Source organism: Callospermophilus lateralis, chromosome 7 (genome assembly GCF_048772815.1).
Source record: "Callospermophilus lateralis isolate mCalLat2 chromosome 7, mCalLat2.hap1, whole genome shotgun sequence".
Lineage (NCBI taxonomy): Eukaryota > Metazoa > Chordata > Mammalia > Rodentia > Sciuridae > Callospermophilus > Callospermophilus lateralis.
In genome coordinates this window covers 125,207,386-125,221,660 of record NC_135311.1, presented here as the reverse complement: position 1 = coordinate 125,221,660, position 14,275 = coordinate 125,207,386, and the positions used below count along the sequence as shown (strand labels likewise).

At 47.7% G+C, this 14,275-nt stretch overlaps 1 protein-coding gene across 1 annotated transcript; it reads left to right on the top strand.

Moving 5' to 3' along the window:
* The first annotated feature begins 242 nt into the window (after positions 1 to 242).
* On the top strand, positions 243 to 13,653 carry Nudc (nuclear distribution C, dynein complex regulator). Its single transcript, XM_076863165.2, has 9 exons — positions 243 to 449; positions 3,330 to 3,407; positions 10,346 to 10,549; positions 10,643 to 10,708; positions 11,205 to 11,324; positions 11,414 to 11,608; positions 12,650 to 12,733; positions 12,824 to 12,942; positions 13,385 to 13,653. Exons 1-9 carry the CDS (start codon positions 369 to 371, stop codon positions 13,434 to 13,436), a joined length of 999 nt encoding a protein of 332 aa, XP_076719280.2. The 5' UTR covers positions 243 to 368; the 3' UTR covers positions 13,437 to 13,653.
* Positions 13,654 to 14,275: the final 622 nt, after the last annotated feature.

The window sequence follows — 14,275 nt, the reverse complement described above, 5'->3', positions numbered from 1 at the left end:
ACCATTCACTACATTTGAGCCCAGGGTTTTCTAGAAGGCTCCAAAGCATCCGGTGCCCATAGCAACTCAAACCAAACTCCCGGGCCCTCGGCTCCGCCCACCGCTCCAGGGACGCACTCGTTGATTGGCTCAGCACGTCGACCAATGGTCGGCCAAGCGGGCTGTCTGCCGCGCGGTCAATGGCCGCGGACCGGGAGGAAGGCGGGAAGAGAGGGAGAAGGCGGGCCTGGACGGCGAGACGCGTGCGTGTTTCCGGCTCCTCTGCGGAAGGGGGACTAGTGGAGCCGTTGGGCCCGACGCGACTCGAAGGAGCCGGGAGAGTGCGGGACGCTAGTGCGGAGCTTGGAGTGTGGGTCAGGGCCGGCGCAATGGGCGGGGAGCAGGAGGAGGAGCGGTTCGACGGCATGTTGCTGGCCATGGCGCAGCAGCACGAGGGCGGCGTGCAGGAGGTAACGGCCCGCGCGGCGTGGGCCCGCCTGGCCCAGCGGCCCTAGCCACGCTCCCCCTGCCCTTCTCTGCCTGTGCGAGCCGAGATCGACCCCTGGGTCTCGTGGGCCCTTGGGATCTCCCGCACTTTCTCGCCGTGCACCAGCTTCCGGTCCGGCCATCTCGCCGGGGGCTCACCCCTCTCACCCCTCTGGTATCAGTCCTGGCCTCTGGGCCCCTGGCGCTCTTCAATAGTTATATTTTAGAAATTCTGGCGTCCTCGAACTCGCCCCTGGATTTCCTCTAAAGCCGTAGGATCCGTCCCTGGGTACTATCCACGCTTCTTGCCCCGTTTCTTCCTTGATGGCTGGAGCCGAAGAGCATCCTTTGAACTATCTCAGACGTTGTAATTTTGCATCTACCCGGACTTGGAGCCAACTTACCGTAGTGGGCGGGAGAACAGAGTAATGTTAGCACGTGGCCTTTTTAGGCTTTCGGGGGTGGGGGGGATAGGAAACGTGTATTCGCAGTTGATTTCCACCACCTATCAACTGGAGACCTTTGCATTTGCCAGTCCTCAGTTTCCTTATCTGTGAGCTGGAACCGCGAATCCCTGTTTTCTTAAACTGGAAGAAAGTCGTGTTTTGAAGTGAAGGATAGTGAGTTCTCAGTAACATGGCTTCTTTTCTTCATTCAACAAGCGTTTGTCATGAGTGCTTAATGTGTGCTGGACATTTCCATTACTGGATCCTGGAGATACAGGAGTGGAAACCTTTCCTTGCCATCACAGAACTGGCAAAGAGCATTTTAAACACATAATTCCTATTGAGTGACCAGACCAGTAACACATAGTGTATGTGTTATATACATAAGCATCAACTAGCACAGATTCTTTTTTTTTTTTTTTTTTATTGCTGGGGATCAAACCTAGGGACTTGTGTATGTTAGTGCAACCACACAACCCCTGGACTACACATTCAATCCTGTACTTGGGAGTTTTTTGAACAGAAATAGGTAGGAAAGCCTGTTGATATCAGGGCAGAACTCTCTGCTGAAATGCAGCTGAGGGCCAGAGAGGGACAGGGATTTGTCTTATGATCATCTGCCAGTCTCTTGACTTAGGCAGGACCAGGCTCCTTAGGCCAGTGTACTTTCCACATTCCATTGCTGTTTTTGTGGCTCACTGAAGACAGGTTTTCTCTGAGCTTTCCATTCCCCTTAAGTTTCTGTGGTAACCATGTATTTAAGGAGGAAGATTTTGTTTTTGTTTTGTGGTGCTAGGGATTTGAACCAGGGCTTCACATGTACTTGGCACATACATGCTGTACCTCTGCGTTGCATTTCCATCCGTTTTTAAAAGTTAAAAAATTGTATTTGGTGCTGGGAATTGAACAACCCAGAGGTGCTTTGTCACTGAACTACATCCCCAGTTCTTTTTTGTTATTGTTTTTTAATTTTGAAATAGGGTCCCGCTAAATTGCTGAAGGTCTCACCAACGTTGCTAAAACTGGCCTCGAACCTGAGATCATCCCTTTTTATTTTGGGGATGGGGTCTCACTGAGTTGCTCAGGCCATCCTGGAACTTGGAATCTTCCTGCCTCAGCCTCCTGAGCCCCTGGGATTATAGGCATGTGCCACCATTCTCAGGGTAGGGAGGGGAAGGTCTAATTTGCAAGTGTGAAAAGTCTTGTGGTGCATGCTTGTAATCTCAGGAGATTGAAGCAGGATTGGGAATTCAAAGCCAGCCTCAGCAATTTAGTGAGGCCCTAAACAACTCAATGAGACTGTTTCTAAATAAAATACAAAAAAGGGCTGGTCATGGCTCAGTGGTTAAGTGTCCTTGGGTTCAATTCCCAGTACCCCCAAAAAAAAAAAAAAAAAAAAAAAGTCTACTTGTTTCCATTTTCCTAAGTTTTTGACACAGAATTGATTTTTTAAAAATCATTATTTCTTTACAAAATGGATTTGGGAGTGAATGAAATGAAAAAGTGTTTAAAAGCAGGAATTGGAACTGTTAGATTCTAGCATCAGATTTAGAGCCACTTGAGAAATAAAAGGAAGTCTTGCTGGATGTGGTGTGGCATAGCTGTAATCCTAGTAGCTCTGGAGGTTGAGGCAAAAGGATCTCAAATTCAAAGTCAGATTCAGCAATTTAATGAGGCCTAAGCAATTTAGTAAGATCTAGTCTCAAAATAAAAAATAAAAAGGTCTTGGGATGTGGCTCAGCAGTTAAGTAGGTTCAATCCCCCCCATACCAAAGAAAAAAAGAAGGGGGAGTTTCCTGCATGCTAGGCAAGCACTCTACTGCTGGGCTGCATATCCAGTAATTTTTAAATTTTTACTTGAGACAGGGTCTCCCTACATTTTTGAGACTAACTTGTAGTCCTCCTCCTCTCAGCCTCCCTGGGATTACAGTTTGATGCGTAAATCCATGCTCTTAATCACTTGGTTATTTGGTACTCCAACCAGAGATAGTTTATCTTAACTTTTGAAGTGGCTTCATTTGTTCCCCTTCTTCTGACTCTGTTCTAGTTACTTAGTAGATTCTTGATGGATTTTTTTTTAATACTTTCTGGAGACAAAATCTGGGCCCAGGCATTTCAGGCCTGGATGTAGAACAGTGTTCCATAGGCTCAGACTGCTTCTAGCACTACAAGAAAAGTGAGGTGGGCATACAGATACAAATAAATGAGAACTCCGTCTTTCAAGTGATTTTTATAAGGTTAGGGTAGGCTTCCTGGTGCAAATGGCTAAGGGGCTTGTTGGGAAGATGTCTCAGTCCGGAGAAATAGTCATTCGGGTGAAATAGTCAACCAAGTTCGCTCCTAGAGTAAGGAAGTGGCTTTGTGTAGTTGAGGGCTCTGATCCCCCATAGCTCTAAGTCTTCTTCCTCTGTCTTTCAGCTTGTGAACACCTTCTTCAGCTTCCTTCGACGCAAAACAGACTTTTTCATTGGAGGAGAAGAGGGGATGGCAGAGAAGGTGAGTGCTGGGGACTCCTATCCCTTGGGCAAATCTTTCTCATCAGAAGAAAAGCTGATCTGATCTCCTTTTGGCCCGATAGGAACTTTTAGTAGAACCATGCCAGTGATTGACAGAAGGGAAAAAGGTTGATAGTGAAGCCCCTTACTGGTGCTTTAACCACTTATTTCCCATAATTTTTTTTTTTTTTTTTTTAAATCAGTGGTGGGAATTGAACCCAGGGTCTTGCTCATACTAGGAAGTGCTTTACTATTAAGTTACATTCCTATCCTGTGATTTTTTTTTTTTTTTTTTTTTTTTTTTAACTAGAGAGTAAACCCAGAGGGGTTTAGTCACTAACCACTGAATTGCATCCCCAGGGTCCCCCCACCCTCCTTTTTAAAAGCTGTAGATGGACATAATACCTTTATTTTATTTACTTTTATGTGGTGCTGAGGACTGAACCTGGTACCCCACACGCACACGACCCCAACCCCCAGCCCCTGCCCTTTGATTTTCTATTTTGAGAGATAGGGTCTCCCTACATTGCTGAGGCTGGCTTCTTATTTTTTGGTACTGGGGATTAACTCAGGGGAACTTGGTCACTGAGTCACCTCCCAGCCCTGATTTGTATTTTATTTAGAAACAGGGTCTCACTGAATTGCTTAGGGCCTTGCTATTGCTGAGGCTGGCTTTGAACTTGAGATACTCTGGCCTTAGCTTCCTAATTCACTGGGATTATTGGCTTGTGCCAACGCTGCCTGTGTTCAATGACTATTTATTGAATTTTTTTTTTTTTAAGAGAGAGAGAATTTTAATATTTATTTTTTAGTTATTGGCGGACACAGCATCTCTGTTTGTATGTGGTGCTGAGGATCGAACCCAGGCCGCACGCATGCCAGGCGAGCGCGCTACTGCTTGAGCCACATCCCCAGCCCCCTATTGAATTCTTAATACTTTGTTCATGTTCAGTTCTAAGGAAATTTTTCAGGATTACAATGTGCATATAGTCATGGTCTTGGTTTTTATGGATCTCGTAGGTGTAGCCAAAAAAAAATTGCTGTGAAAAAGTGGTGGGTGGAGGACAGTTGCTTTGGAGACACAAAACAAGCGCTAACCTAGGGACTAACCTCGGTTGGGGCTTGGGAAAGGTTTCCTGAGGAAGTGATTGGACATGTGAAGGTTGAGTTGGAGGGAGCTGGAAGAAGAGGGGTAAATTTTTTTTTTTTCAAGGGTTGAACTCAATAACATTGAGGAATGGTGTTTCAGAACTGCCATGGGATGATGGTAGCTACGGGATAATAAATGTCTACTAGTCCCTTAGAGGTTTTCACAGCCTTATCTAGGCTGTCTTCCCTTGGGATCACTCTTTCCCAGGAGATTGGTGAGACTTTTAGGTAGAAACCTATCTAGCATTGCCACTTGGTCATAATTTATAGCACAGTAGCTCTTCTGTTGACCACATACTATGCAAAGAGCCACTGGATGCATCATTTCCAAGTGCAGAGGTTAAGAGCATGGGCTCTGGAGTTGGACAGATGTGTCTGTGGATCTTGCTCCCCTAATCCCTTCCACTTTACAACTGTGTGACCTTGTGACCACTAAGTTTCTGAGCCTAATTTTTCCTGCTTATGAGAGAGGCTAATCTTTATATCAGAGGACTGTTTGAAGGATTAAAAAAAAAGGTAATAATAGATGTAGTGACAGACGTATGAGAATACAGCCTATAATTTTTGTGAACTCCTTGGGGCCAGATCTGTTTGGGATTTGGAATTCTTTGGGTTTTAGAAAGGCAAGATTTTTGCATATACTGTGCATATTGCTTATAGTGTACCCTGATCCAGGGGTCAGAGATAGCATCCTGTAAGCAAACGCATTAATATTTCTGCAGAGAAATCATATCAATCTTCATACCAAATGTGAGTAATCAATATTATAAATATATGCATATCACAAACAAAAAATATAAAATGCTTTTAGTTTTTAATAACTTCTGGGGCTAGGAATTATGAATAAGGAATTGCAGACTTCAGTAAAGCCACGGTGATCAAATCAATGTAGTATTGTCTGAAAGGAGAAATGGACCAGTGAAGCAAAATAGAGAATCCAGAAATGAAGTCTAGTACCAGGGTTTGAACCCAGGGGTGCTTAACCACTAAGCCTCACCCCCACAGGGCCCTGCTTTTTAATATTTTACTTAAAGACAGGGTCTTGCCAAGTTGCTGAGGCTGGTTTTAACCTTGTGATCCTCCTGCCTTAGCCTCTTGAGCCACTGGGATTACTGGCATGTGCCACCATGCCTGGTGTTAGGGGCTTTCATGGAAATTCCATTACATAGGCATGATTGATTAGATCATTGGCCATTAAGCAGTCAGTTCAATCTCCATGTCCCCTCTCTGTGTTGGGAAGTGGATCTGTGAGATCCAATCTTCTGATATTGGGTGGTCTTACTGGCAACTAGTCTTTATCCTGAAGCTATGTATATGTATATATGTTATATGTATATGTATATATGTTATATGTAAATAACAAGAATGGCCTCATTAGAACAAAAGAGGCTCCTTTTACTTAGGAAGTTCAAAGGATTTAGGAGCTCTGTGTCAGAAACCTGGGGTATGGACCAAATACTGCCTGTGCTTCTGATTGTCTCTTGTATCCCTGTGGTGTTTGTTTATGCTTCTTTGTCCTTTGGAGTTCCTGTATGTTGGTAGGTGTATTTCAAGGTTTGATTTGCTCAAGGTGAGTGTTTTTGTTTTTATTTTTGTTTTTCCTCTCCTGTGTTTATAGATGGTCATGTGTACTCCATGAGGTGCACACGATGTTTGGTTGTTTCTTTCTCTCTCTCTGTTTCTCTGTGGTACTGGGATTGAACCCAGTGTCTGGCCCTCTTAGGCCAGCACTTACCACTGACCCCAGCCTGATCTCCTTTGGTTGTTTCTTTTTGGGATGTTAACAATCACTAATCATTCCTAAATCTATTTAATTCCTCAAGGTTTGCAAAATGCTGATACTTACATTCTTACTTTCTTGGTGAAACTTTCCTCACCAACCATTTGGTTACCTGAGACTGTCTTGAATTCATAGACAGAGCACACACAGGAAAAGCTCTTTCCTCACAGCTTTTGGGATAATTACTTAGTTCCCAATCCAAAAGTAACCAGTGAGGTGGGTTCCCCCTCATTTTTGTTATAAATTAATGAACTTGAGTAAACTGTGTTTCGGGCACTTGGAATTGATTTTACTGAGTTAAGCCAAGAGGGAAATCTATGACAAAGGACACGGGCTAGTTTAGCTCCTGTCAGCTCCAGTGCTAAGCCCTCTCTCCTGCTTGTGCATGCCCATATAGTAGTCTGTCTCTTTGTTATGCCATACCATACTTCCCAAATCCTTTGTCCTACTTTAATGTGAGTCTCCTTTCTGTCTGTCTGTCTGTCCTTGGCTCTCAGTAGAGGATATTCGGGGGTTCTTTGTGTCATTGTTCTTTAAATTTCCTGTGTTTTTACAGGTATAGTTCCCAATGGATTAGCATTTTAGCAAGAATTGTTTCATAAAATTCTTCCCTCAGAAAAGTGTTTGAGGTATTTTGAGTGCTACAAAGCTAAATCAGGCTAGGGTGGTGTTTCTAAGGGCCATATGTCAGAGACCTAGATAAATTCAAGGAGGAAAAGTGCTGATGGAGGTGTTGAGGTGGAGTTCTGTGGTGCCCTCAGGAAGAGAGAGGGCACTTAGTTGGTGAGAATCAGGAAAGGTTTGGGGGAGGATGCAGCACTGGAGTGGCCTGAAAGCTGAAGTGGGATTGGGATGGCTGAGGAGCAGGACAATGTCCCAGGTGCAGGAGGCACCGGGACAAGATGCACAGTAGGAAACTTGTGGTAGGGAAAAAATTCTAGAGGGAAATTCTTAATCCACCAAGAGAGGGCATACCTATGACCCACACAAACTGGGTCTGATCTGAGGAGGAAGAGGAACTCTCAGGAGGTCAAGGTCAACAAAGAGCAGACCAAAGGACCTGAGCAGAGAGGGGCTGAGGATCTAGGGCTGCACTGTGGACTGTGGGGGAGCTGCACCAGAGCTGTTTCTGCTTTTGCTGGAAGTCCAGACAGGGAGAGTGATAAGGCCCAGCCTGAGATGGCCAGGATGGCAGAATGTTGAGTCTGGTAAGATTGGTACCAGGTGGATACTCACAGACTGAGACTGGATGGGTGGTAATTCTGCTCTTCAAGGTGGGAGCTTTAGGGAAGGAGAAAGTTGCCAAGGACACTGACTTGTGGGTGAAGGTGCAGAGACTCCAGGTTGGCTATGGGCATCACAGCAGTGGCCCCCAGTGATGTTCTGGTAGTTGCAGTGCTGGGGACCTTTGGATCTGTACCTTAGGTGAGGATCTGCCTCCCCAGGCATCCCCCAGCTGTCATCTTTCAGTCCTTCTCCAGAAGCCCGTTTTGGGCAATTGGGTGAAAGGCAGAGGTGAGTGTACTGTTCCAGCTCTTTGGCTGTGGTGTAGGGGAAGGATGGGGTGGGGCAGGGCTAGGGGACAGGAGAATTGTTCAGGTGGGGAGGAATTCAGTAGGGTCGTTGTTGAGAATCCCCACCAGAGTCAGCACTATTGTCTACTCTTTGAATGTGTCCTCTCCCTCAACTGTGTTGGGGTACCCTCTTTCTAGGGTGGTGGAGTTCAGGACCTCATGCCTTTGGGTTCAGTTTAAATGATTTTGCAGTCTGCCCTGGCCAGACTGATGAGAACCACTCTACTCCCCATCACTCAGCCCAGCCAGGGAAAGCCTGTGCTCACATGTGCCCACCCAGCAGGCCCAGCCCCCTTGGACCCTTCCCCACCCTGCTGGACTGTTTTTTCTAGAGGTATGTCTAGTGACTGATATGTGACTCCATGATAGCCTCTTGGTTGGCACCTCTGTGGAGGCTGCCATACTGCCAAGGATGTCCTTCTGGTAGGAGGACCTAGGAGGAGGGGTCAGGGACCACTGTGATTGGCCTTGACTCTTTATCTCTGCCCTCACTTAACCTCCAGGAGCTAGGAAGGTATAAGACAAATGTGATGTGACATGATTCATAGAACTGGGAGAGGGGAGGGCCCTGTTCACACCTCCCCTTGGCTGCAGGTTGGTGAATGGCTTGAGTTCAAGGTCCCCTGATTAGAGACTTGGGCAAGGCCCTGTGGTTGAACAGTCTGCTGTGTCACTGTCTCATGACCTGTTGTTCCTCTTGACAACAGAATGGCCCTCAGATGGCTCATTTCTCACCCCTCCCCCATAGTTTTATTAACTCATGTGCTTTGTGGGGGCTTTTGGTGGCCTTCACCATTTCAGAGTATGGCACTCCTATGGTATGGCATGTGGGCTGCATTTGGGTGTAGTCTGAGGAATGGATGTAGATGGATGAGAATCCATTGGCATTTGACAGAACCCCAGGTCTGGCAGCCTGTGAGTGACTTCTGTGATCCTGAGCCTTTGCAGATCCTTTTCTCCACCTGCTCGGATTCAGAGGTGTTTAGAAGATGGTTTTTATACCACTGATCACTTGGTAGGTATTCTGTGAGGTCTCCAGGTACAGGTGTTCGCATGTGTGCCATGTATTGGTGGTCACAGGGTTGGGTAATGTTGGGTAATGTGGCACCTGCTGAAGGACTGGAGATAAAAGTCAAAGAGACATTTGAAGTGGTCTTGGAGAGTGAGTAGGAGCTTGCTGGGTAACCTGGGAGTGGGGATGAAGATTTTCTAGGCAAAAAATAGCACATGCCAAGGCTGCTTTTAGAGAGGCACAGAAAGATAACCTCAGGGTGACACTCCAGAGTTTCTGATTTAGTAGGTCTGGAGTGGGGCCTGATTTAGCATTACTAACGGGTTCCAGGTGATCCTGGGACTGTCAGTCAGGGGAGCCCCACTGGGAGCTGCTGGCCTGCCACTGTTTTTCTATCGTATTGAAGGTGCTTCTCCCAATTCCCCCTAGTTTATGTACACATAAGCCCAGCTGGTCAAGGTTGTGGGAAGCCAACACATTATGTATGACTTGATGTACCCAAGCAAGGGACTGATTGTACCCAGCTCTTGATGAGTGCTTTCATATTCAGTCTTTCTGGTAGATAAGGAACCTGAGGCTTAGAAAGAGTCAAAGTTGTTCACTTGTGAAGCCTCACAGCCAGATAGTGACAGGTGACAAGAGGGGTAGCACTTCAGTGTGGCAGGGAGGTCAGCTAGCAGGTTGTGGAATGGAAGCATCCTGGGAATGCTTAATGGGAGAGGAAGGGATTGAAATTGATTGCTTGCTGGCTAGGGAGAGGGAGACCAGCCTCTTGCCTAGGAAACTTATGGCTTCTGCTAATATGGCCATTCTGATGTGGTGCTACCTGAGTGGGACTTTGCTTCTGGGGACAGGGCACACACAGGTAAAAGAAGTAAAGGATCAACTGCCCCTTAAAGGGGCTGGCTGATGCTTGATTCTGCTTGTAACAGCTTTACTTTTTTTTTTTTTTTCTTTTTCTTTTCTTTCATGTGGTGCTGGAGATCAAACCCAGGACCTTCAAGCATGCTAGGCAAGTGCTGTATTGCTAAGCTATGCCCCTGGCTCCAGCCTTTTTTTTTTTTTTTTCTTGGGTACCAGGGATTTAACCCACGTGCACTTAACCACTGAGTTGCACCCATAGCCCTATTTTATTTTGATACAGGACCTCACAGAATTGCTTAGGGCCATGCTGGGTTGCTGAGGCTGGCCTTGAATTTGTGATTCTGGTCTCAGTCTCCAATTTCCTTGGATTGTGGGCATACACCACTGTGCCAGGCTGAAGGTATTCTCATTATTATTCTGCAATAAGTGTACTATCTCTGCTTTACAGGCAAGGAAACAAGTTCTGAGTACAGTGCTTTGCCCAGTGCCCAGCAGGTAGAGATGAACTTGGACTTCAGGTCTTGGGACACTGTCCTTACTGTCTTCTCTGCATTTTCCAGCTTATCACACAGACCTTTAACCACCACAACCAGCTGGCACAGAAGGCCCGGCGGGAGAAGCGAGCACGGCAGGAGACTGAGCGGCGGAAGAAGGCAGAAAGGGCGGCCAGGTTGGCCAAGGAAGCCAAAGCAGAGACCCCCGGGCCACAGATCAAGGAGCTGACTGACGAGGAGGCAGAGAGGCTGCAGCTGGAGATTGACCAGGTTAGGGTGGGCTTCCCTTTTTATCCCCCCTAGATTTCCATTGGCACTAGAAAGTGGGGACTGTGTTGCCAACTGCTGTACCCTTTGCCACAGAAAAAGGATGCAGAGAATCATGAGGCCCAGCTCAAGAATGGCAGCCTTGGCTCACCAGGGAAGCAGGTGAGATGGATTGTTGACACTTGGGACTAGTTAGGGACTTGAGAACTAGTCTTTCTCTAGTCCTCTGGAATGCCCTCCTTTACCATCCTCTGACCCCTAGCTTTAGGGATCCTCCCCATATTTCAAGATCTGATTCACAGACATAGAACACATGGATATGGGTTAAAAAACAAAACAGCTCCCACTAGCCTTAGGCCTTACGTAGAAAGCCTAATACCCTGAGAGGGCAGTGCCTATATAGGGCACCATCCAAAGTAGGCTGGGGTCTGTGGGTACAGCCATGTCCTTTGTCACATGGTATAATAGTTTTGAGTTTCTCTTAGAGATCAGAACTAGTTTTACCTCTGTTTCCTGGTGGATTAGGGTATTGGGTCTATCTACCCCTGCATGAAGTGGGCAGGGGCCAGGTCTGTTTTGTGGCTATATGCCCAGTGCCAGCCGTGGGCCTGGCCCAGTGGAGTTTGTTCTTTGTCTGAGCACCTCCGATTGTGAGCAGGAAGCTGAGGAGGAGGAGGAGGAAGAGGACGAGAAGGACAAAGGGAAACTGAAGCCCAACCTGGGCAATGGGGCTGACCTGCCCAACTACCGCTGGACCCAGACCCTGTCGGAGCTGGATGTGAGTGACTAGAGCCAGGGGTGGAAGTCACGGAACCAACCTGGGGTCTTGGTGGCCCCTAGAGACCTCTCCTGTCTGTGTCCATGCAGTTGGCAGTGCCCTTTCGTGTCAATTTCCGGCTGAAGGGGAAGGACGTGGTGGTGGATATCCAGCGGCGGCACCTCAGGGTGGGACTCAAGGGGCAACCAGCAGTCATTGATGGGGAACTCTACAACGAAGTGAAGGTGGAGGAGAGCTCCTGGCTCATTGAGGATGGCAAGGTGGTGACAGTGCATTTGGAGAAGGTGCGTGAGATCTGGTTTCCTAGCACGGGTGCTGACAAGACAGGTAGGGACCTGTTGATCCACTTGGGCCATACTAGGGGACTTTGGAATCAGGAAAGAGCTGTGATTGAGAGTCGGAGTTGAACCCTGTTTGGTGCCAAGTCTCTGCCTTTCCATCAAGTTTGCACATGCTTTCAGTTCCACACATACTTGAACCTCTACTCTGTGCATGTGCTTGCTGTTCTAAAGGATTGGAGAGAGAAGAGTGAGCAAAATGTAGAAAAGTCTACCCTCAGGAAGCTGACCTTCTCTACCTCACTGCCTTTCCAGAGCTGAGACGCAGCAGTAAATAAAAGGGGTCTCTATCAAGGGACATATTTTTTGCAGTACTGGGGATTGAACCCAGGGCTTTGCACATGCCAGACAATCAAGTACCATGAAGCTATACTTCCAGCCCTTTTTAACTTGAGACAGCATTTCACCGAGTTGCCTAGGCTGGCCTTGAAGTGCCATCCTTCTGCCTCAACCTCCCACTTAGCTGGGATTACACCCATGTCACCCAAGAAGTCTGGTTTCACTCTTTAGCTTCTTTCCCTCCACCATGCATGACTGTCTCCCTCCATACTTTCTTTTATTTTTTGGTCCGGGGAATGAACCCAGGGGTGCTTAACTCCTGAGCTACATCTGAAGCCCTTTTTATTTTTGAGATAGGAAGTAACTTGTTAAGTAGCTTAGGACCTCAGAGGCTGGCTTTAAATTTGTGACCCTCCTGCCTCAGGCTCCTGAGCCAGTGGGATTACAGGTATTTGCCATAGCATCCAGCTTTTTCTTTCCTTTATGATGCTGTTTGTCACTGTTGGCCTCTACATCTGTCTCCCCCAGCTGCTAGGAGAGCAGAGGTCTGGCTTATCTATATTTCTGGTCCCAGCACAGGCTTGTGGGAGTCTCAGGTACAGGATGTGGATGGGAGGAAATTTGGTTCTGAAATGGTTGAAGGGCGATTGCTGGGGCACAGAGTGAAGGTCCCCAGCTTGCTACCACTGGGTGTCCTTTTCTTTACAGATTAATAAGATGGAATGGTGGAGTCGCTTGGTGTCCAGTGATCCTGAGATCAATACCAAGAAGATTAACCCTGAGAACTCCAAGGTGAGCCCTGGCTGGTTGGAAGAGCTTCGGCAAGGAGGTGAGGGACCTTAGTCTTAGACATTGACCTTCACTGTCCTTGCCTGCCTGCAGCTATCAGACCTGGACAGTGAGACACGCAGCATGGTGGAAAAAATGATGTATGACCAGAGGCAGAAGTCCATGGGGCTGCCCACATCGGATGAGCAAAAGAAACAGGAGATTCTAAAGAAGTGAGCAACTCAGATGGGGACTTGGGTAGGGTGGGTACCTGAAGTTCAGACCTGGGTGACAGTAGTGAGTGGGGTCACCCAGCAGGACTTAGGAGTTGCCCTGCCCCCTTTCAGCGTGAGCCAGCCAAGTTTATGGTTTTATGACCTTAACTTACCTACCCTAATCAGTTGCTGAGGTCACTCTTAGGGCAAGGCTGACTCAGGGTAGGAAGCAAGGGGTTACAGGCAGTCATTGCCACCTACAGGAAAAGTGTGTCCAGTGTTGGCACCTGTTTCCAGCCACAGGGCCTCCAGTGGGCCTCAGACACTTGGGACCCCACCCCTTCCCAGCCTGACTCCAGGTTTCCTAGGGTTCTAAAGAGGTTAGACCTGACATCTAAACTGGGAGACCGAACTGGCTTAGGAGGACTGCCTGTTTGACCTTCTTCTTCCACTTCTCCAGGTTCATGGATCAGCATCCAGAGATGGATTTCTCCAAGGCCAAATTCAACTAGCTCCTGTGTTTGCCTCCTTGAACTCTTGGGGTTGAGCCCCCAGCCATCCAGCTTCTTTCCCATCCTTCCCTGGGACCAGGGAGCCTCAGGGCTGGGGCAGGCATAGGACTGGCCCAGGCACACAGGTCCCGGGGTGTCATGGAAGAAGGGCTGGGGCCTTGGGGGTCTTGCCCTCCCCAGTTGGCCTACTGTTACACATTAAACCTCTTCACCCAGCTCCACCTGTGTCCTTTCCTCCTTCTGGCCTTTCCCTGGGGCAGGCCTCTTGACTGCTGCTGGGAGATAGGGTTTTGGCTTTTAGCCCAGATTCTGCCATGTGACCTAGGGCAAGTCCTTGCCCCTTATGGGGCCTCAATTTCTCCTCCTTTCTTGGAGGATTAGAACAAGGTTTTTAGTCTGTATGGCTCCAAGCAAAGCAGAGTTTTTCTGGCTACAGAGAGCAGGACGTATGTCAGATTCTCAAAGGAGCCCATGAACCAGCAAAGATTAAGGCCAGCTGGACTTAATTGATTTTATTTTCATCTCTGAGAGTCCCTCCACCACCCCCAGCCCTGAATCAAGTATTTTTCCAACTCTGGACTGTTTCCCAGGGCAAAAGAGCAACAAGGCCTTGATGACACTGCCTAGCTCAGGTGAGGGAGATGGGATCACCCATGCCTTAGATTTGTTCTGTGTAGTACAGGGACCTGCCCTAAAGTACAGGGTAAAGTCTGGTAAGGCCCCACTGATTTTGTCTCTCATCTGGACATGTGCAATTTTTAAGGCCTCAGAGCCAGCCCCTAGGCAGTAACAGAGCTGAGGACATGTTACCTCTGTCTAGCTCCAGGACCTTTAGCTGG